This window comes from Aquarana catesbeiana, linkage group LG04, assembly GCF_042186555.1.
Source record: "Aquarana catesbeiana isolate 2022-GZ linkage group LG04, ASM4218655v1, whole genome shotgun sequence".
Classification (NCBI taxonomy): domain Eukaryota; kingdom Metazoa; phylum Chordata; class Amphibia; order Anura; family Ranidae; genus Aquarana; species Aquarana catesbeiana.
Genome location: NC_133327.1, coordinates 396383910 through 396407782, shown reverse-complemented (window position 1 = coordinate 396407782; position 23873 = coordinate 396383910). Strand labels below are relative to the sequence as shown.

Here is a 23873-nt window from a genome sequence, read left to right as displayed (position 1 = left end):
ACCTAAACTCAGGATTTGCCCCACTGGTTATAATGTGGGACTCCCTGAAGGCTTTTCTTCATGGTGTGCTAATACAGAAAATCTCCTATGTTAAAAACCAATCATGGTAAATGATTAGAGAGCCAAGAAGAATACAGGAAATTCGTTTTGGAGAAAGTGGAAAAAACAATGTTTCAGAGACAGAGTTTTTTTGGGGAAGGAGAGCAAGTGGGAAGAACCCTGGCTCTGATAGCAAAGGCAAATGGCCCCCAACCACTATACCAGCAATTTGGGATAAGGACGAGAAATTTATAAGATCCACCCCGGAAATAGTAAATTAATTTAAAGATTATTATGAAAACCTGTACAGTACGCCCCAAATAAATGTAGAGGGAGAAATGTGGGAGTTTTTTGAAAAACTAAAGATACCCCCTTTATCAAGAGAAGATAGGGAAGAATTGGAAGCCTTGTTGATGTTGAAAGAGTTGCAAACGGTAATAGCAGATATGGCAAATCAGAAAGCACCAGGTCCTGACGGCTTGCCTATAGAAATATTCACGAGGTACGGGGACGTATTGCTCCCGAAACTCTAGGAGGTGTTTAATGGGGCCATGGAGGAAGGGAGACTGCCCATATCTATGACCCAAGCCACAATAATTGTATTACTAAAAGAGGGGAAAAATCTGCTTGATGTGGTTTCATATAGGCCTATTTCGCTTCTGTGCTCAGACGTAAAGATTTTGGCTAAAGCCTTGGCAACAAGGCTGAATAGAATAATTTCTAAGATGATACATCCAAACTGGTTTTATACTGGATAGATCTTCAAGTGTGAATATAAGGCGAGTGTTTTTAAATATGCAGCTGCCAATAGAGAAAGAAGGGAATGGAGCTGTCCTATCATTAGATGCAGTCAAGGCTTTTGACAGCCTTGAGTGGCATCACATATAGAAGGTACTGGCTGAATTTCAATTTGGCCCTAACTTTGTCCAATGGTTAAGAATATTATATGATAGTCCGAGGGCCAAGGTTAGGGTCAATGGTGAGTGCTCTGAATGGTTCCAGTTGGGGAGGGGGACGAGACAGAGGTGCCCGCTATCATCCCTGCTCTTCACCCTCGCAATGGAGCCACTAGCTATTGCTTTAAGGGCCTCCCAAGAGATACAAGGATTCAAAAGTAGAAGGGGGAGGAGAAAGTCACTATGTATGCAGATGACATATTGCTATCTCTGGGGGATACGCAGGCCTCTTTGAAGACAGCCATGGGGATAGTCAAATAATTTGGACATTTCTCTGGGCTGGCAATTAACTGTGAAAAATCTGTACTCATGCCAATAGATCCCCTTATAGAACCCCTTCCACAACAGGAAACTCAAATAAGTGTAGTAAGTCAAATGAGATATTTAGGTGTTAATATAACAAGAGACCCAGGGCAGTATATAACGGGAAATGTCGTCCCACTTATGACAAAATTAAAACAGAAAAGTCGGGTGTGAGGCCGTCTCCCTCTCTCAGTTGCCGGTCGGCGCAATTTAATTAAGATGGTATGGATGCTGCAAATTCTATATGTAATACACAACTCTCCAGTATGGATTCCAAAACACTGGTTTAAAAAAATGGACAGTGTGTTTAGAGAGTTAATTTGGAAAAATGGTGTGGCAAGGATTTGCCTGCAGGCGCTGCAATGGTCAAGAGAGGTGGGGGGCTTGGCATTGCCAGATCCAAGGTGTTATTTTCTTGTGGCACAAATGCAGTATATGAGAGGAAGCAACATGTCAGAAGAAAGGGGAGTAGGAAGTAACCTACTGATGAATGATACTAGCCATGATACGATAGTAGAGGCGGTTGAAGCAAACTCCTTCAGCTCCAGCTGTCCCACAGTCCAGTTAATGGTTAGAAGTTGGGAATCCGTCAAGACCGTGATAGGTTATGCAGGATTCTCTAAGTTCTCTCCATTATGGGACAATAAAAATCTAAAAGAGCTTAAAGTGATGGGAAAAATAGAGGTATGGGACAGGAGGGGCATCCACTGCCTGGCACAGTTGTACAGGGCAGGAAGGTTTAAGTCATTTCAGGAGATAGTGGAGGAGTATGCGGTTCCTAACCGATTATTCTATAGTTATCTGCAAGTCAGGCATGCCCTAGATGCACAATTTAGGGGGAAGGAGCCAGAGTGGCGTGAAATGTCCTTGCTTAGGAAACTGGTCAATACTAGTATTTCTAAAGGATTAATTTCTGATATGTATGGGTGTATAAGCATGGCGGGTCAGGAAGGAGAGGTAGAATCCAAAAAGAGGATTAAATGGGAGAGGGACGTCGGGCCAGTAATGGAGGTACAATGGAACTACGTCTTGGCATTGGGGCCCAGGGTCTCTCTCTCCTTCACAGAGTGTATCCCATTTCTAATTGATATATAGGTCAAACTACACGCCATTGAAACTGCTTTTGTTTGGAAAGAGGTCTGACGCTGAATGTCAAAGGTGTGGGGACAGGAGGGGTGAATTGATACACATATTCTGGTGATGTCTCAAGTTGCACAGGTATTGGAAAGGTATAAACAATAAAATAATTTCTGTGTTTGGGGCATCGCTGGGCATGGAGGCCAGGACTTGTCTCATGGGCCTGATGGAGAAGAATGGCATGCTAAGAGATACACAGACTGCAATAATTAGATGCTTGTTCCAAAGAAAGAAACTAATTGCACGGAAGTGGCACGCAAAAGATCCCCCGACGGTAGTAGAATGGATGAACGAGGTAAAAGATGTGATTGGGAAGGAGAAATGTATCTATGGGAAGAGGGGTAATATTAAGAAATTTGAGAAAATATGGACGTTATGGTTGGACTCGGAGCACCCCAGCTAAAAGAATGTTGGATATGAAGGCAGGAGGGAGTGAAAGAAGGAAGAAAGGTTAGTGTGTGTAGGGTGGTAGTGAGGTGAGAATGGATGGAAAGGATGGGGAGGGGGAAGGGAGGGGATGGGGTGTAGGGATAAAAAGGAAAAGTGGTTGTTCTTATCTATTTGTGTTTTTGTAATTTTTATAAATCCTGTAAACATTGTTGTTTTGTGGACAAATATCATTTCCAAATAAAAAGTATTTGAACTAAAAAAAAAAAATCTCCTATCTCAAATGGGAGAGAGGACAGCATTAAAATCTCCGCCAACCACCTGAAAAGGCTGAGAAAAGCATTGCAATTGGTCAAATGCCTCAGTTAGAAAATTGATCTGACCTGTATTAGGTGAATATACATTCATAAGCATTATAGGATTAGACAAGTATATACCTTGCAATTCTATATAATGACCATGGGGGTCTAAATAGGTAGATTTGATCTGGAGAGGCAGGAGCATCTAATCAGTATTGCACTGCCAGCCTTTCCAGATGAATCAGACACCATATAAGACACTGGGAAGTATTTTAAAGCAAATTTCAGGGAACCCCCAGAATGGATGTGAGTCTCCTGAACCAGGATCACATCTGCGCCAGAGGCCCTGAACTCCTTCAGAGCCATCCATCCTTTCTGGATGGAGTTCAGACCTTTCACATTATATGACAACAACTTCAGAGCCATAGTAATGCTGTGAAATTTTGCCTGTGTACAAACAATATAGTAGGCAATAGCCTAACAGTGTAGGTATAGGTATATAGCCTTATAACAGATAATAATCTATCATGTAACAGAAAAAAAAGGCATAACAACAGTAATGAAAAAAAAAAACAAAATAAAAACAAAAACAAAAAAGTTCAAAAGGAAGTCCAAAAAAATGACCAAAAGGAATATTGCTGCGTAATAATAAGGCTGGCATGGCCTGAACAATATAAAAAGTACAAACAACATATGTAGGCCTGAGAGGCATCCACGTCTCAGGAATCCTCAGCCGTAGCAAGAGGACATGTGGGGGAGTAAAGCAGTCTCCAACAAGGGGGAAACAAGATGTCCCGCCGTGATGCTCGATGGCTAACATTATCAGACATAGAACTCCTCAAGACCTTGTAGAAAAAAGCAAGTAAAAAAAAAAAAACGATCAAAAAACAGTTCAAAGCACCTCTATGGGTAAATAAGGAAGGTGGAACAATCCTCTAAATCTAGCAACGGGGTGAATGAAAATAAATTAAACCCGTGTATGGGGTCGATGGCGAGCTGGAATCCCAAGGGAAAAATCAGGAAAGGTGACTCACGGCCGATCATCTAGGTAGCGTGATGCATTGAGAGCACTGAGGAATAGGCCCTTGAACCCCTTCCTCTCACTGGTGTCCAGATCTTAAAGGGAGCTGGCGGAAGACAAGGGGTAGCAAGTGACATCTGACCATCTTCTGCAGGCAATGGTGGAAGGCGTTTGAGGAAGGCATCCCCTTCTTGCAGGTCTCAAAGGACGTGTTGAGCACCATCCTTGGTGACACTAAGGTGAAAAGGGAAGCCCCAATAATAGGGGATCTTGTGTAGTTGAAGGTCAGAGGTGATGGGTCGCAGCCAGCCCCATTTGGCCAGAGTGATTGGGAAGAGATCACTGAATATTTGTATTTTGTCTCCTTTATAATTGATATGAGAACTATTGTGAGTAGCCAGAGTAAGTGCCTCTTTACTTTCATAATACTGGAACTGCACCACTATATCAAGCGATCTTGCCCCTGCAGGGGGTTTGGGGGCCTGGGACCTATGGGCTGGATCAAAGCCCCAGTCTATGTCCACAATGTCAGGTGCCAGGGTGTAAATAAGCCAAGAAGATAGGGTCTGATGTTGTTATCAGACACCTGTTCTGAGATACTGCGGATCCTGAGCTCTTGGCATCGTTCTCTGTTTTCCAGGTCCTCTTGCTGAAGTTGTAGCTGGGATACAGAGTTTTTAAGGAAAGCATTCTCCTCTTCTAGAGCTTATACATAAAGTACAGTCTCATCAAACTTAGTTTCCAATGTAGCTGTGTGCTCGCCAAGCTGATCTATCTCCCCTCTGAGTTCTCTGGAGATCTTCCCCATCTCATGGTCTATGCCCCTGGTGAGCTGTTGTGCCAGAGCCTGGAGTTTGAGATCCAGCATCTCAGGTGTTAATACAGGCTGAGGGGTATTGTCCTCTGCCATCAGAGTGCTGCTGACATAATCCACTGGGTCTCCCTGTGAAATCAAGACCTGGTATTGAGGCCTAGTCAGGTATCGATTAATGGTGGAGGAAGGCCATGGTGATTGTGGGGCTCGGTAATAAGATCGCTGGTCTCCGATTTTTCCCATGGAGTGCTAGGAGGTCTCAGGGGTAGTAATAGCTTACCCCTGAGACGGATGTATGCTGTTGAAGCTGTGCAGGGGCCGCAGAGCACGGATCGGGACCGGAGCTCACAGATCACGCATCCGCCATCTTGAAGAGCCAGGCATGCATTGTGATATCTGTGTTTAACCATTGTTCATTCAAGTGAAGTGTTACTGTGAGTGTGCATTTGTAAGACATAAGTATATTCAATGATCGTATTTATTTTTAAAAATGCAATAAAACTTTGAATAAACATAGAAAAATGTAAAAAATAATACCCATGGCACTGTCGGGCATCCCAACTAATGTGAAAAGTTGTGGATTGCTACAGTGAGAAGGGCAAATTTCCCTTTCTGTTCAATTTTCTTCTTTTCCCAGGTGTACTTTCAAAGCCCAATAGGTATTGTTCATCTTTAGGCTGAGACCGACTATGGGGCTCATTTACTAAAGGCAAATTACATAGTTACATAGTTAGTCTGGTTGAAAAAAGACACAAATCCATCTATTTCAACCAATAAAAGCATACAATCCAATATACACAGTCCTATACCCACAGTTGTTCCAGAGGAAGACAACAAAAAAAAACAGCAAAGCATGATCCAATTTGCTCCAGCAGGGCAATACAATTCCTTTCTGATCCCCCAAGAGGCAATCAGATATTTTCTGGATCAACTTTACCTATAAATGTTAGTATCCAGTTATATTATGTACATTTAGGAAAGAATCTGGGCCTTTTTTAAAGCAATCTACTGAGCTGGCCAGAACCAGCTCTTGAGGGAGTTTATTTCACATTTTCACAGCTCTTACATTGAAGAAACCTTTTTTAAATTACATCTCTTTTCCTCCAGATGTAAAAAGTGCCCCCTTGTCATCTGTGATGACCTTAAAGTGAATAACTCAACACCAAGTTCACTTTATGGAACACTTATGTATTTATACATGTTGATCATATCCCCCCTTAATCTCCTCTTTTCAAGAGACTATAAATTTAGTTCCTCTAATCTTACCTCATAACTGGGCTCCTCCATGCCTTTTATCAGTTTGATTGCCCTTTTCCGCACTTTCTCCAGTTCCCTGATATCCTTTTTGTGAGTTGGTGCATATTCCAGATGAGGTCTTAAAAATGATTTGTACAGGGTAATACAAGAAAGCTTTTAAAACCACAGCATGGCATTGCAAGCTATAATTAAGCTTATGATCTACTAGAACATCCAGATCCTTCTCCAGCATTGATTCCCCCAGTTGTACTCCCCCTAGTATGTATGATGCATGCATAATCTTAGCCCCCATTTGCATAGTTTTACATTTAGCAACATTAAACCTCAGCTGCCACATAGTTGCCAAATTAAACAGTACATTGAGGTCATCTTGTAAGTTGGAGACATCCTGGATGTTATTTCACTGCTTGGTGTCATCTGCAAAGACTGAAATGGTACTTTCAATCCCAGACCCTATATAATTAAAAAATATATTGAAAAGTAATGCCCCCAACACTGAACCTTGAGGTACACCACTGATAACCTTACACCATTCTGAGTAAGAATCATTATCCACAATTCTCTGAATACAGTCTTTTATCCAGTTGTCTATCGATTTACATCCATTATCAATTTGAAAGGAAATTTTCCTTTAGCTTTGTGAATGTGGTGAAAATTCACTTTGCAGAAAAAACCCAATCACATGCAAGGCAAATGCCAGAACCTAGCAACATGCATGTGCTTTGCTTGTGTCATCATCTAGAGCAATTCATAAGCCAAGAGCCCTGGGGTACTTAAAGCAGTGGTAACCTAAAAAAAAAAAGGAAAATGATCCTGTTCCTTTAAATAACAGCAGAGTGCTTGTGCTGTGTAATTTGTCCTTTTCTATCATCTAAAATACCTGATTGATCCTGCCTGGTGCTGCCCTCCACTCTGTAAACTGAGCATGTTTATCATGGCTGCTGAGCCATGATAATGTGGTCAGTTTACATGCCTCCATCATCCTGCTGTCTCTCCTTGCTCCCCCTCCCTCCCTGCCTGTCAACTAGTGACAGTGCTGATCTGCTCCCCGCCCCTCCCCTCCTGCTGCTAAAATAACTGTGTGTTATTCCTACAATGCCCTGTGTTACATTAAACTATGTGCCCCAGTGTATGTGCTTTTAAAAAATATATGCAGCTTGCTTATATATCAGCAGGGGATTCTCTGCTCCTCCCGCTGTAGTTATCATATCGGTAGAGGAGAGCATCAGGCAGTCACGAGAGCCCCAAGATGAAATTATTATTATTATACAAGATTTATATAGCGCCAACAGTTTGCACAGCGCTTTACAAAATGAGGGCAGACAGTACACTTACAATACAAATCAATACAGGAGGGATCAGAGGGCCCTGCTAGTTAGAGCTTACAATCTAGAAGGGAGGGTCAAGTGGAAACAAAAAAGTAATAGCTGTGGGGGATGAGCTGATGGAAAAAATGAAAATACAGTTGTTAGGTGTGGGTAGGGTAGGCTTCTCTGAAGAGAAGGGTTTTCAGGGATCGTATAAAAGCTAATAAAGTAGGAGATAAGTGGACAGATTGGGATAGGGCATTCCATAAGACTGGAGAGGCTTTGGAAAAGTCCTGGAGGAGAGCATGGGAGGAGGTGACGAGGGAGCATGGGAGGAGGTGACGAGGGAGCTAGAGAGCAGGAGGTCTTGAGAGGAATGAAGAGAACGAGTAGGTTGGTATTTAGAGACTGAGCTAGTGATGTAGCTGGGGGCGAAATTGTGGATGGCTTTGTATGTAGTTGTTAGAATTTTGAATTTAATTCTTTGGCCGAGCGGAAGCCAGTGGAGGGATTGACAGAGAGGAGTGGCAGACATAGAGCGATTGGTAAGGTGGATGAGTCTGGCAGCGGCATTCATGATGGATTGAAGAGGTGATAGACTATGTAGAGGTAAGCCAATGAGAAGGGAGTTGCAGTAGTCGAGGCGAGAGATGACCAGCGAGTGAATTAAGAGCTTTGTTGTGTCATTGGTTAGAAAGGAGCGTATTTTGGACATGTTGCGGAGGTTGAGGCGGCAGGATTTGGACAATGATTGGATGTGTTGCTTGAAGGAGAGTTCAGAGTCTAGGACTGCACCTAGAACCTTGGCATGTGGGGATGGGCTTATAGTTGTGCCATCGATTTTGACAGAGAGATCAGGGGAAGGGGCATATGGGGGAGGAAAAATTATAAGTTCAGTTTTGGATAGATTGAGTTTGAGGAAGTGGTGTGACATCCAGACTGATATATCTGATATAATTAATGATACGTGAGGAGACAGAGGGGGTGAACTGAGGGGTAGAGAAATAGATTTGGGTGTCGTCAGCATAGAGGTGGTATTGGAAGCCATGGGAGGCTATCAGTTGACCCAGGGAGGTGGTGTAGATTGAAAATAGGAGAGGTCCAAGAACAGAACCCTGGGGGACCCCAACAGAGAAAGGAAGAGGAGAGGAGGAAGCAGACTTGTAAGAAATGCTGAAGGTGCGGTTGGATAAGTAGAAAGAGAACCAGCGAAGAGTACAGTCATGGAGACCAAAGGCATGTAGTTTTTTGAGGAGGAGGGGGTGGTCAACCGTATCAAAGGCAGCAGAGAGGTCCAGAAATAGGAGTACAGAATAGTGTCGATTGGTTTTGGCCGTTAGTAGATCGTTTGTTAGTTTTAGGAGAGTAGTTTCTGTGGAGCGTTGAGGACAAAATCCAGACTGAAAGGGATCAAGAAGGTTATTATCAGCGAGGTGGACGCTCAGTCGGTTGTAGACCAGACATAAGGTATAAAGTGGTATATGTTTTAAAAAGCACATACACTGGGGCACATAATTTTATGTAATACAGGGGATTGTAGAAATAACACACAGTGGCTTTACAACCACTGTTAAATATGCATAAACAGTACCAGCTTGTGAGGTAGACCATTCCATGCAACATTCTTCATATCTCTATTGGGCATTCAATGAGGCTGATTCACTAAAGACAAATAAGCTTTCCACTTTGCAAGATAATTTTTACAGGGGTAGTTTATGAATGTAGTGAAAATTTTTACTTTTCAAATTATGCCTATCACTTGTAAGGAAAATAACAAAAAAACAGCATTTTTGCTTGCAGATGATTGATCGCATAGCATGAGCTTGATATCATTCACTAAGCCTAAAAAAAATTTGCCTTTTAATAAATCAACCCCAATCTGTTTACTATGATACAAATAGTGATGCAGCACAACTAAACAATATCTCTTAAATAGACAATTCCCAAATGATGAAATGAAAAAAGGCCCTAAATATGTATATATGGCCAACCACCAGTGAAATCCAAATGTCAAAATCTTCACTTCAACGAATCACCCACATGTCGCATTCATAACACCCAGTGAACCATATGCGCTCACCTTCTGGATTGGACCTTAATCAATAATCAAGGTCATAATGCACTTTTACCCCCCTGGGACTATATTCCAGCTGGCTCCTGGTTTCCAGTAACAGTCATAAAGCACCAACACATGGATTGGAGCTTCTGTTCAGCCTCCTCCTCTCCATGCAAAATGTACTTATGCAAAAGTATTAAAATCAATAGTGCTCTCCATACATGTTTAAAAGCAATTTAATACAATCTAAAACAGGAAACTCACAAATGAATGCACTGTCAGTGCCATGTTCTGCGCATGGTATAAAAGTAAACCAGATTCTTACCATAGGATCAAACACTGCCCAGTGGTGGCATCAAATGTGCTGACCTAACTCCGTTCTAATCTGTGTACTGTTTGGCCTATAGTACCAGACTACACTTTTTATACATTTCATGCTCAAAACTATGGGCAAAACTACACAAGAATGTAATTTTGAATGGAACTCTTATGTAACTTTTTCAACTTCAATGGCCTCTGTTCACAATAGGGTTCAAATTATATTTTACGTAAAAATGGTCAGTTCTAAGAATATGGGAGGAAAAATATGTTGTTAAGTTGCAACAAGTCAGATTCCAGCAATTATTAATTTAATGAAGAGGGAATGTATACATTCACATACACCTTTTGCCTTGCCTGTATAAAATTTCTCATTTGGTTATAGTTTGCTTTTAGTGTTACTTATACTAATACAACCAGGATTATTTGATAAGCTAAAGACCAGTGTATGAAGAACAGTTTTCTGTAACAACCAATGTGACTTTACCATTCACTTATTTGACTACATCGATGTGAAATTAGGTTGATTTTAATAGGTTACTCTACTTTTAACACCCCTTGTCTTTGCACCACTTTATTAAAAAAGCTTGGTCAGAGGCATTGAGAAGTCCAGACACCAGAGGCACAGGCCCCAGGTCTTAGGCCCTCAGTTAATACTGTTACAGTGTGCTAACTACTAGTGTCTAGGGAAGCGTAGCTGCTAAGGGAGAAACTATTGTAATTTTGCGTAACAGACACACAGAAATTCTTGTGTGCTCTTTGTCTCTAGTGTTGGTCAGGAAATGTGTAAGAAGCTGCACATCTGGCACTACAGGCCAAACAGTAGGAAGACTGCCTGACCTTGCTACTTATGGATGAGCAATACTTTTATACAAATAACATACCGGTGTCTTACAAATACTTATTCACAGTAACACATCAATTAAAGGTTAAAACAAATATAATTGTTACATAGCTATATAAAATGCACAAAAGTAAAAATTTGAACCATATGCTAATTGAGGCCTGTCATTGTCTCTTGATCTGTTTGGCTAGGTCACTGATGGCGAACGTTGGTGCCCCAGATGTTTTGGAACTACATTTCCCATGATGCTCATGCACTCTGCAGTGTAGTGGAGCATCATGGGAAATGTAGTTCCAAAACATCTGGGGTGCCAAGGTTCGCCATCACTGGGCTAGGTTTACACCGGTGCACTGTGGTTTGGGTGCAGCAGATTGTATGCGCGTTTTACACACAGTCTTAGGTGCAACACCATTGACTTCTAATAGATTGTGGGTATTAATGAAAGCACATCAAAGTCCTGTATACTACATCTTAATGTGCTTTCAGAAAATGCACAGTCTAATAGAAGTCAATGAGACCTCACCTAAAACCGCATGTAAAATGCGCATAGAAACTCACTGCACCCAAACCGCAGCGTACTGATGTGAACATGGCCTTTGGACATTTAAGTGTATGTCATTAGATTGTGGGGTTTTGATGATGGCATATTAAAGTTGTTATATCACAGTTCGTTGACTGAAGAATATTTGAATACCATTTCCCCAGTGTGTTTTTGGGTAAAGAGTTTGGTGGTTTTCTGAGATATAAAGACTGGGTGTAACACTTCTGGTAAATTAAAGTGTAAAGTGTGCAAAGACTTGCCATATCAAGAACTCTCCGAGGGACCTCTTGGGTTGGCTGTTGTTGGTAAATGTTAGTGCCCCTACCACTTTTAGATTCTGTAAGGTACCAATCTGTATTTTTTAAAGTTTGTATGATTTGTACAATTTAGTTTAAATCCTCTTGTTCAATTCCGTTCAAGAATGTGCTCCACTGAATTAAAAAAAAAATCTGCAGGTTTTTCTTTATTATTTTCTGCATTTATAGGCATATCATGGGACTTTTAACAATGCCCCTGAGCATGGAAGTTATGACCGATACTTATTTCTGTAGTTATTCTAAGGGGCAAATAAAGGCAAGAGGTTTGCAAATGATAATCTGATGTATGTACATGTATGTATGAATCTGGTTGCAAAATCTTGTCTGATTTTTAAAAAATTTAATTTAGATACAGGAGGTTAGCCATTGAAATATAAAAATTGTATAAAAATAGTGGAAAGTATGCAGATTTGATAAGAAAAAGGGAAAAAGACCTTAATGGATCACTTCACTTCCCACACTTATCTTCTTTAAAAAGTAATAGATTGTCCAAGTCCACAGAGGTATAAACTGTCAGCATAATAAATGGAGGAACGTTTTAATTTCTAAAGTCATTTTAAGGGGCAAATAAAGGGTAAGAGGTTTTGCAAAGTATACATTGGTTTGTTCTGTGTTTTTAATTTACTAGCAAAATTAAAGCTAGACATTGTTTTAATATTTTATTTTCATGTCTGTTAAAATGAGAGAATTGCTATTTTCTCAGGAAAAAAAAAAAGGTAAAATATCACTGTCGACCCATTTTAACCACTTAAGCCCCGGACCACTTGGCTGGCCAAAAATCAGAGCACTTTTTGCAATTCGGCACTGCGTTGCTTTAACTGACAATTGCGCAGTCATGCGACGTTGCTCCCAAACAAAATTGACGTCCTTTTTTTCCCACAAATAGAGCTTTCTTTTGGTGGTATTTGATCACCTCAGCAGTTTTTATCTTTTTGTGCTATAAACAAAAAAGAGCAACAATTTTGAAAAAAAAAAGCTATATTTTTTACTTTTTGCTATAATAAATATCCCCCAAAAATATTTTTTTTTCCTTTTTTAGGCCGATACCTATTCTTCTACATATTTTTGTTAAAAAAAAAATCGCAATAAGCGTTTATTGATTGGTTTGCGCAAAAGTTATAGTGTCTACAAAATAGGATATAGTTTTATGGCATTTTTATTAATATTTTTTTATTTTACTAGTAATGGCGGTGATCAGTGATTTTTATCATGACTGCGACATTATGGTGGACAGATCAAACACTTTTGGCGCTATTTTGGGACCATTCACATTTATACAGCGATCAGTGTGATTAAAAATGCATTGATTACTGTGTAAATGTACTGGCAGTGAAGGGGTTTACCACTAGGTGGCACTTTAGGGGTTAAGTGTGTCCTAGGGAGTGATTCTAACTGTGGGGGGGAGGGGCTGTGTGTGACACGACACCGATCACCGCTCCCAATCACAGGGAGCTGTGATCAGTGTCATTGTCATTAGGCAGAATGGGGAAATGCTTGTTTCCATTAGCATTTCCCCATTCTTCCTCACTGTGAGACGATCGTGGGTATCCCTGCGATTCTGTACTTGCCAAATATGCTGTAGAAATCTCCCGTCTCTAGGTCTGATTGCATCCACCTTAACTGTGGGCTGCCGCCTGTTCACTTCCTGGATTTACACAGACAAGCAGAGACACACCTCCAGCTCTGCAGCCCTGCAGCTCTCATTGGCCCTCTTTTAACTCATCCCCCCTTCTTTCCTGGCAAACTCTCACCAGAGTGAGAGGGAGAGCTGTGCATGATGTCATAACCAGACAAGAAACAGGAAGTGGGCTGTATAATGTATTTACTGGCAGAACAAAAATGTTTTACTATCCAAAGTTAAAACAACAAGGGCAGGAGATTTAATAGATGTAAAGTTGAAAAAATGACTGAAGGTCCGCTTTAAGTTGCTAATGCAACTATATCAACATTTACTTTTTTTTTAAGAAGAAGAAATTATATTGCTCTCTATTTTCACTTGTGTCAGATTTACTTACAGTGGACATTCAAACAGTTTTTTAGTTTTGGATATAGGGAAAAATGTGCAAGGCCGCTTTTTGTAATATAAAACACCATCATTTTTATCTGTATCCATGTTCTTTTCCAAAAAAGTTGAACTCTACAAGCATATGTTATTGAACAAATGTTGGCTCAGAAGACTTGCTTTTGTATGAAATATATGAAAATCATTCTATCTATCTATCTAAGTTGTATTAATCTATTTATCTAAAACACTAATACCTGGGACCATAATATACATATGCACTACTTAATGTTTTTAATCTATCTACAGCAGCTCCAATAAGCTGACTCCAGTAATTGTGGCAATAAAAGTATTTTATGTTATGTACTTAGCAGAATTGGATTGAGCATGTCTAATAGAGAGAAATGAGGCATGTTTCCAAGCTCCATCTTACTGGAAATGGGTGCTGCTATGCATTCTGGATTAGGGTTGTGAAAATACTGGATCCTTAGTCTTGGAAGATGACAGCAGGCAGAAAGTTAATGCACCATGCAGTCTGAGCCACACAATTTACTAGACATAACAATGTTTCATATCTGTCCTTTCAATGAAATTAGTGTAAATGGAAAATTTTAATTTTGTGCTCTTTTAATTCAAGTTTGATATGAAAGCTAGGAAGGACTCATAAAACAAACCGGTTTCAAAATATTTTAATTTCTTTGGATCACTTGTACTATATGTGGTAAAATATACAAAAAAAATAGTCTAAAATAACATTATTTAAATTTTAAAGTGCAATTAGTATTGTATTGCTATGTGAAGATTAGTAATATGTGCTTTATTGTGCCAAGTTTGAGAAAAAAGTTGGATCCATCTGTACATTTTATACAGATATATGGATATAGAGAGTTGAGGTCTTCTAATTTTAAGTTTGTCGTTTTCTCAGTTAACCAAGGTATGACTGTGGTTTGCGGTATTTAAGGTATATCATATATTTACATGGTAGCATAGTTATTTAGTTTGGAATAACACAGTCCATTGAGCTCAACCATAAAAAAATTATATTTTTCCACATTCAGAACAGTAATCCCATAGTTGATCCATAGGTAAGGAAATTGCACAATATCCATCATTCCAGCACCCCCTTTTTGAAGCATTGCTGGTACAGAAAATCCTAGTGCCATCTTGGGCCTCTATCTTTATGCACAGGTTGGCTATTTAAGAGTTTATAAGAATAACACCACAGGGAGATTACACACATACGAGTATGCTAACCTGTATCCCTGGGGTACTTTGTTGGCATTAGTAAGGGGGCATGCATTTCTTTTTTTATTTGAATTTTAAAAGAAACAGAACAATAACTGCAGATTAAATGTATGCTAGGTGGAATAGGATCACCAGAAGAGCAGATTTTGGTTACTTTTTTAGGTTGATTATTTTTTCTGTTACAAATGCCTTGTGTTTGTGGTATCTTCATGGATTATTCCTTGTCAAAAGAAGTTTATTGAGTATACAATGTTATAAAGATACATAAAGTAAGTTTACAAGGATCTATAAAGTAAGCTCATTGTTTTACAGTAGGGTTTATATAGGTAAATATCATGAAATTTCAAATATTAAACATTGGGTTCATGTAAACCTAAATTAAAGATATATATATATATATATCATTTCCTTAGTTACTTTTGTAGGTATTTAAATGATTTATACCTATTATACATATTGTTTACAAGTAGAGTGTATATAGGTCAAATAAATTCTGATAATGAGCTTTAATCGTAAGGTGGAGAAAAGGAAAGAGAAAGAAGAAAAAGGGTTGAAAGGTAGAGGTATGGTCCACAAGGTTGTCCCGCTCGTCAGTTTATTATTCTTTTTAGTTCTCTTTGAAGCCTTAGAATGGGTGTCTCTGTAAGTCATTTAATCTGTTACCATGGCAACAGGACAGAGTAATTGAAGTTTGACAGGAACTGTTGTTTTATCCAAGGATGCCAAAGTTTTTCAAATTTTGGAATTTGATTTTGATCGATGGCTACCATCTTAGCATGGGACATTGTATTATTCATTCTGTGAATTGTTTCTGCTAGTACCAATGTAGGAGATTTCCATGCCTTGGCCACTGTTTGTTTTGCAGCCGTTATTAGTTGGATCATAAGTTTGAATTGAGAGAGTGTTAACCATTCCGGTTTTAGATTAAGTAAAGTTAAATATGGATCTGGTTGTATTATTTTTTTAAATATTTTAGATGCAATCACGAAGACTTCCTTCCAGAAGGTTTGGATTACTTAGCACGTCCACCATATGTGTAAATATGTGCCTATTTCTGGGCATCCTCGAAAACAAAGAGCTGAGGTATTAGGTGAATATTTTGCCACTCTAGCGGGTACAAGGTACCAGCGAGTTAGGACTTTATAATTTGTCTCCAGTGCTAAGATGTTGGGTGAAGATGACTTAGATGTGAGCCATATGTTAGACCAGTCCGTGTCTTCTAAAGTTCGTCCCAGGTCCTCCTCCCACCTCTGAACGTAAGAGGGTCTATTAAGATTTGCTACTCCATATAATTGATTATAAAGTGATGAAATTGTACCTTTAGCAAATGGATCTTTTGTACAGATTGATTCAAAAATGGATAATTGGGATAATGGTGTATCCCCCTTTAGGAATGGTGTATAGAAATTTTTGATTTGGAGATATCTAAATATCTCAGAGTTTGGTAGATCATATTTTTCTCTAAGCGATGGGAATGAAAGGAATGATTTAGATGCTATGAAGTCATTTAGTGTCTGAATGCCTGATGTTGTCCAAGCTTTAAAAGAGTTTGGGTAGATCCATGCCGGATAAAAGGCCGGATTTCTGATAAAAGAGAGGAGAGGATTGTGTGGAGATTGTAACTGATATTTGGTTTTTAGTTTATCCCAGAGAGATAAGAAGTGTTTAGTTATGGGATTATGAATTTTAAAGCGATCTTTAGGATCAAGCCATAATAAATTTGATATTAATAGAGGGTCATTTTCTGAAGCCTCTATAAATACCCATAATGGGATTTCCTGTTTTGCATGGTATTTGGACAGACTGGCCAAATGTGCTGCTCTGTAGTAGTTAGTAAAATTAGGGTATCCCAGGCCTCCTTTATTTTTGGGAAGATGTAGTGTGTGTATAGGTATGCGTGGTTTAGAAGAGCCCCATATAAATGAAGTTGCTCTTTTTTGTACTATTCTCAAAAAATAGGAAGGAATTGGAATAGGGAGGACTCTGAATAGATAAAGCAATTTGGGTAGAATAGTCATTTTGATTGCATTAATCTTCCCTATCCAGGATAAAGGAAGTTGCGACCATTGTTTTATTAGATTTGTGATCTGTCTTAATACAGGAGGATAATTGGTTGAGAATAAGTCAGAATGAGATGCTGTTAAATGAATTCCAAGATATGGGATTGATTTTTCTGCCCATGTGAATGGGAGTGCAGCCCTAGCCGGGATCAATTCCATGTTTGTGAGTGAAATATTAAGCACTAGGCATTTCTTAGGATTAATCATAAGGCCGGATAGGGCTGCAAATCCATCAAGAGCTGGTATTAAGTTAGGACCAGAGACCTGTGGTGATGATAGAAAAAGTAATATATTGTCTGCAAATATACATAATTTGTGTGTAATACCTCCTACTTCAATGCCAGTTATAGTTTGGTTTGTTCTGATGTATTGGGCCATGGGTTCGAGTATAAGGGCAAATAATAAGGGAGATAATGGGCAACCCTGTTGGGTACCTCTTTCGATATTAAAGGCTTCAGATTTGTATCCAGCATATTTTATATAGGCTTTGGGTTTATTATATAATGCTTTGATCCATGTTAAAAAGTGGGGTCCAAAACCCCATTTTTGTAATGAATATTGCATATATTGCCAGGATACTGTGTCAAATGCCCTCTTAATATCGAGAGATAGAAAACATAAAGGGATTTTCCGTTTTTTAGCAATATGTGCCAATAACACTGCCCTGCGTATATTATCGCCTGCCTGTCTATTTGGCATGAAGCCTACTTGATCTCTATGTATTAATTTTCCTATAATGCTATTGAGGTGTTTTGCTATTATTTTTGCTAATAATTTAATATCGAGGTTTAACAGAGAGATAGGCCGATAATTCACACAGGAAGTATCATCAGAAAGGGGTTTTGGGATCATACAAACAATTGCCATTAGTGTTTCTTGCCGAAAAGAATGTCCATCTAGAAGTTTGTTAAAAGTTTCAGTGAGAATGGGACTTCATGGATTATTCAAGCACATGAGAAACAGTTAAAAAATGATGAGCCATTCTTTCTTGAACTGTAAGTCACAGATGTCAATGGTGGGGACAGGCATAGACACAACTTAAGAGTCTGAGACAAGTTTAGGGTAACTAAGGTAAATTTAAAGAACTGGAAAGTCTTTTCATTAGAACAAAATTTTTGTAGTGGCTTTTTGGTTAAAATACCTCCTGCCCGCTGTATAGATGATGGCGGGCGATGCTGTTTATCGTCTCTCCTTGCCTCACACTAACAAAGTGTAAGGAGAGGAGAGCTGATCAGTGGCATCCCCCCACAAGGGAGACCTGTACAGATAATCAGAGCACTGATCATCAGTGCAACCCCAACAGTGCCCAGTAGTGATGTCAATTAGTGCCCATCAGTAATTCCAACCTGTGCCCATCAGTGGTGCCAATCTGTATCCATCAGTGATGCCAATTTGTGTCCATCAGTCATGCCAATCTGTGCCCATCAGTCATGCCAGTCAGTGCTGCCTTTCAGTGACCATCAGTTCTGCCCATCCATGCCACCTGTCATTGCCCATCAGTGCCACCTGTCAAATGTGACAGCGCTAAAAGCTGAAAATTGGCCTGGGCAGAAAGAGGTTTAAAAGTGCCCAGTATTGAAGCAGTTAATGTAAAAGTATGTCTTAAAGATAACAGGCCCATTGAAATGCCACCCTGCATATACTTCCCATTTCAGTTTGGCCACTTGGAGATTCACATGACCCTTTTCCCCCTATCACAATGCAGTGATGAATGTCTCAATGCCCCATTGTCAGTCACATAGGGGTATGGGGAGAGTTCTTAGCCCTCTGAGTTCAGTAACTTGAAGCTTACACAAGACTTCTTCCTTCATTCCTATGGAGAAACCAAGCTGTAGGGAACTGGCAAAAAAATAATGTATGCAGCTGCAGGAGTAGCATTTAAGTGAACCTGTTGCCTTGCATCACAGTTTCAGTTTAAGTTATTGTAGGTGTATAGGGCTGTCACAACAGTTATGAGGCCAAAGTGATTGGATTCCACAGTTACTACATTAAAAGTCACAGTGAACATTGAAGCCAAATGCAACTTTTATTTTAAATCAACTTTTTGCAATACAGGTGCATAAAAACAAAATGTGTGCAAAGTCAGAAAGTTTATCTTCCTTTTAAAGCTGCCACAGCTAGAATAGAAAAGCCCATCTCCTGCTAGCAGCTGCAGACTAGGAGCCTTGTTTTCTGTGGGGAAGCAGTGTAGAGGTTCAACACATCTCATACTGGGTCAGACCCATAGCTTAACTTACAGTAAAGCTCCTGCGCCCAGCTGATTAGAGAGCTTTCCAGCAGAGGGTGTGTTGGACCACTGCAGAGAGATCACTGCTTCCCCACAGAGAGAATGGGTCCTATTCTGTGGTATACTGGCATGGGGCAGGCATTTTATTCTTTGGTTGCTTAGTAATGAAAACAAAAATCTGAAAAATAACCCTTTCACATCTTTTGTTTGATACACCTTCACATTTATTTTGCTAAATTCATTTCTATTGGACTTCAAATCTAAACTCTAGGCACAAATACCTTGCTTCAAATATTTTTCTCAATAAACAAAAATGATATAAAACTCCTTTGTGTGCACCAAATGTATTCGCAAACCCAGATGCTATCTCATACAAGTATTGGGTTGCACATAATCTGTGTAGAAAGAAGAGCTATGGGAGGGACCCAGAAAGTCCCTCCACTATATCAGCTTGCCTGTAGAAAACAATAGGGCAGGGATATGCCAATAGTGGACCTCCAGCTGTTGCAGAACTACAAGTCCCATGAGGCATAGCAAGACTGACACCCACAAGCATGACACCCAGAGGCAGAGGCATGATGGGACTTGTAGTTTTGCAACAGCTGGAGGTTTGCTAATTGCATATCCCTGTAATAGGGGGTGGATACAAGATCAGTCACCTTGCACAACAGGAGAAACATCTAGTGTCATTCTTTACAGGGCACAAGGCAGGAGGCAGGAGGAGTAAACAAAGTGCAGGAGTTGTTTCATGCTAGATTCGATCTGGAAGAAATACACAATGGACACCAAGGGGTTGATTTACTAAAACTGGAGAGTGCAAAATCTTGTGCAGCTCTAGATAGAAACCAATCAACTTTTAGTTTTGTTTTTTGTCAAAGCTTAATTGAACAATCTGAAGTTAGAAGCTGGTTGGCTAATATGCACAGCTGCACCAGGCTGAGAGCCGTGGCAATATGATTTTATACATACCTGCTCGTTTATATCATCTTTGTTGTAAATACAACCTTAAAATAAGCATTTTCATCTATCCATTATCTATCTATAATGGGCTTCACTATGTGCTGTTCTATCATTATTTCACTGGTGTCATCATCCTCCAGTCTGAGAGCAAGCGCTTAAATGTACCTGTCTGCTGGGAATCCTAGCCAAAGTGGTTACCAAGAGAGGAGGTTGATGCAGTCTATCCTGTGTGATTCTACAGCATTGAGTCATCTGTTTGAGAGAGTGTAGTTGGAGTTGATGCCCCATTTCTGATTACATGCCTGATTTTATCCTTTGTCTGGTAAGAAGATTGAATTGACACTGTGGTGAGCTTTATTCACACACTGAAGCTGGTGCAGGGGTTTTCATTTCTCCTCTTCCACTAAAAGACTTTTCTATCAGTTTTGAATTTAGCGCTGCATGTGGACTTTTAATTATACACATGGACCTTGTACTTAGACAATATTTGTTTAGCCCGGTTGTAAAGGCAGAAGGTTTTTTATCCTAATGCATTCTATGCTATGCTTGCTGTGGGGGCACTCGACAGGAGGGATGGGTCAGGAGCAGTGAAGTGGGACCCCAGAAGAGGAGGATCTGGGCTGCCCTGTGCAAATCCACTGCACAGAGGAAGCAAGTATGACATGTTTGTTATTTAACAAAAAAAAAAAAAAAAAAACTTTACAATCACTTTAAATACATTTAACATTAAGCAATCTATAGACAATTCAAACAGTCAATACAATAAATTACAATACAAGCAATTCATAATCTAAGAGGGATGTATGAATCATTTCATAAATCAAGGGAATCTGCAGACTGTGAATTCCTGGATTCACTCTTGATTGCCTAGATTCCTGAATGATGTTGTTCTCTGAAGATGAAACAGATTTGTTATGTTGATCTTCAGTCAAATGAAAATTTGACAATTTATCAATTCCCCCAATTTGCAAGATAATTTGCTAAGTTTAAGACCTCTGTAAAGAAAAATAATTTCTAACATGCAGTATTTACTCAAGACTAAAATAGTAAAGGCGAATATAGAAAAAAGCTGCTCTATTTATACCACCATATACAGTTTGAGTGATGTATACCACTGCTAATTTTATTAGAAGTCCGTGACTATTTAGGCCCATGTTTTTATGCCAACAGCTTTTTCTGTTTCAGAAATTCCAAGACCTGACCTTCAAGAAAAGAAAGAAAAGCTAGAAAAGAAACCTCCAGCAAAAGGTATCTGATACATGTCCTAATAATGTATTTGTCCTCTATTTATTTGAGTTAGAGGTACACATGTACGAAGGTACAGCCATGAGATGATAGATACCCTATCCAGCCATTCTTTGTACATTTTCTGTGGGTAACTGCAGATGAAGAACGGCATCTAATATTTTAGGAAAAGTGAAATAAATTAGTTAGAAAACCTGCCATGACTGCTATTATTTCTGATAAGCTGGTATTGGCCTCCTGCTTCATAATCCCCCTCTTTACCCACTCTATTCACATAAGCAAGTAAGTTTTACAGGACCAATAGTACTAGTTTATGGTGTGATCTGCTAATCTCTGGGGTTAGTTTAAACATACATGAAAAAATTCTTACCTTTACAAATCTATAGCCAACTTTACAGTGTGGTAAAACAGGTTTTTGTCTGTCAAATTAACAGCATTGAATAACTGTGTACAATTTAACTACTCTTGTGCAAAATTGACAGCAGACAGTGGCACCAGACAGCTCTGTCCTGCAATGGTCCTGCAGCAGTCATGGTAGTATTAAATGGACATGGGTTGTAAGGCTTTTTAGGGGTATCCCATCTTGGGTGTTAACATGGGAGTGATTCAGTCACTCTGCAGTCATTGATTCCAATATATTTTGGAGGTGTGGGTGGGCCTGTAGTTGTTGAACAGTGGTGGACAACATTGAGGGGGAGCTCATCTTGTTAAGAGACCATATCGGAAAAATAAATGTATCTTATAGACTTTGGCTCCCCTTTTAGGAAGCAGAGCTATCCCTGGCTGAAGCAGATGAGTGTTTCCTCCAAATAAGTGTGAGTGTATTAATTGTGGAAGAGACCATGAGGACACTTGTTTTCTTTGATGATCTGCTTAACCTTTAAAGTTGGATGTAGATCCCTGTTGTATTGAAGAGATTCTTTAAAGTTTAAAGTAAAAGTTTTTAAAGTAAGCTACTAAGCGTGACTCATCCTAAATTTAGAGGATTGAAGCTGATATATCAATTTCATATTTGTTCTGTGGGTGTGTGAAACAAAACACAAGTATGGTCCAGGAAACAGACCTGAAAGGTTGGCTTCCGATGCTACCCAGTGTCAGGTGAGCACAGCCTGTGGTTGTAGGTTCACATGTTGACTGGAAGGTTGTGGCTCCTTATTCCCGTTTCTCTAGAAATGACTTGGGTTTGTAAAGTGCTCTGTGTGACAGTTGAAACTGAGTTTGGGATAAAAGACGTGATTTTGGTGTCATCTAAAGAGCAAGCAGCAAAGTTTGACCCGGGAAGGTTCAGGGTCTCATTGTTTGGAAATAGCTAGTGGACCTATGTTCTCTGGCTAGTTTTTGACTCCGTACTACTGGAGTAAAAGGAGACACATTACCAGGTGTGATGCAGAGGCAGAGCAGATGTGGAGAGACCCCTTACGGGAAGGGAATTCCCCCTATAAGGTTATTGGTCAATGAAATGTACCTTGAATTAAGAGTTACACAGGACCTCACACACTACATAGTTGTTGATCAGAAATAAACCCGCTGTAGTTAACCTAATAGTGTTTTAACCTCCCTGGCGGTATGATTATATTTAATTTTTGAATCTCAAAGCAGTACATTGTTTTGCATGGAAATTTGGCATTTTATATTGTAGGCCTGTAATTTTTAGGAATAACTCAATTAAATCTGTCCAAACAAGAGTCTAGTAGACATCTCAGGTATGATGAAGTTTGAAACAAGAAATCATGAATTATAATATAATAAATAACTATAAATAATTATAAAAAATAATAATATGATAATAATAAATTGTATCCAATAATGTAATCAAATCAAACACACTGAAATTTGCTCAGTCGCAGAATCATCGCTGTCATCACTTTCAGTGTCTGATGATGCATTTCCCCACGAATCACTATCCCTAAATTCTGCAAGCGATTCTAATTTACTATGGCTGTTTTCTAGCTGGTCTAACCTGCTTTTGACATAGAGGGACGCTTTTTGGATGCCATGGACATTCTCAAGTTTCCAGGCAGAAAGAATGGCATATATAATATTAAAGTGCAGGCAGGGCACTAGTCAAAGCACCAGGGACAAAAGGGAGGTGAAATGATTTGATACAGTAATGTAATCTTACAGATTACAGTGTATTGTATGTGTTAGGTTTTGTGTACTTTTTTTGAATTTGCCGCCGCTCGCAGGGAACAGAGATCAGAACATTGATGAATCAGGCAGAGGATCAAGTGGTGGATACAGCGGGGGGGGGGGGGGACATCCTGGGGACAAGGTATGTAACCTATACCAGGATACTGCGATGTAATCCTGAGTGTGGCTCGGGGTTAAGGCTCTTGGTACTGAAAATTAACCCACACTGAGGATTACCGCTAGGAAGGATAAATTTGATTTTAAACCTTTAAATGTTTTTTTAAATAACAAACTTTATGTTATGCTTACCTGCTGTGTGCAATGGTTTTGCAAAGAGAAGCCCTAATCTTCCACTTCTGGGGTCTCCCACCAGTATTCCCCCTTCTAATCCCCCTCCCTAACAAGCTG

The 23873-nt window shown here is 39.6% G+C and overlaps 1 protein-coding gene across 1 annotated transcript in view; it reads left to right on the top strand.

The window, feature by feature from the left end:
* LOC141141259 (uncharacterized) overlaps window positions 1-23873 on the top strand; it is a 1017917-nt gene that overhangs the window by 236096 nt on the left and 757948 nt on the right. The window contains exon 9 of the mRNA XM_073628940.1: window positions 21276-21338. Coding sequence (XP_073485041.1) covers window positions 21276-21338 — 63 coding nt within the window. The remainder of the gene's footprint in view (window positions 1-21275; window positions 21339-23873) is intronic.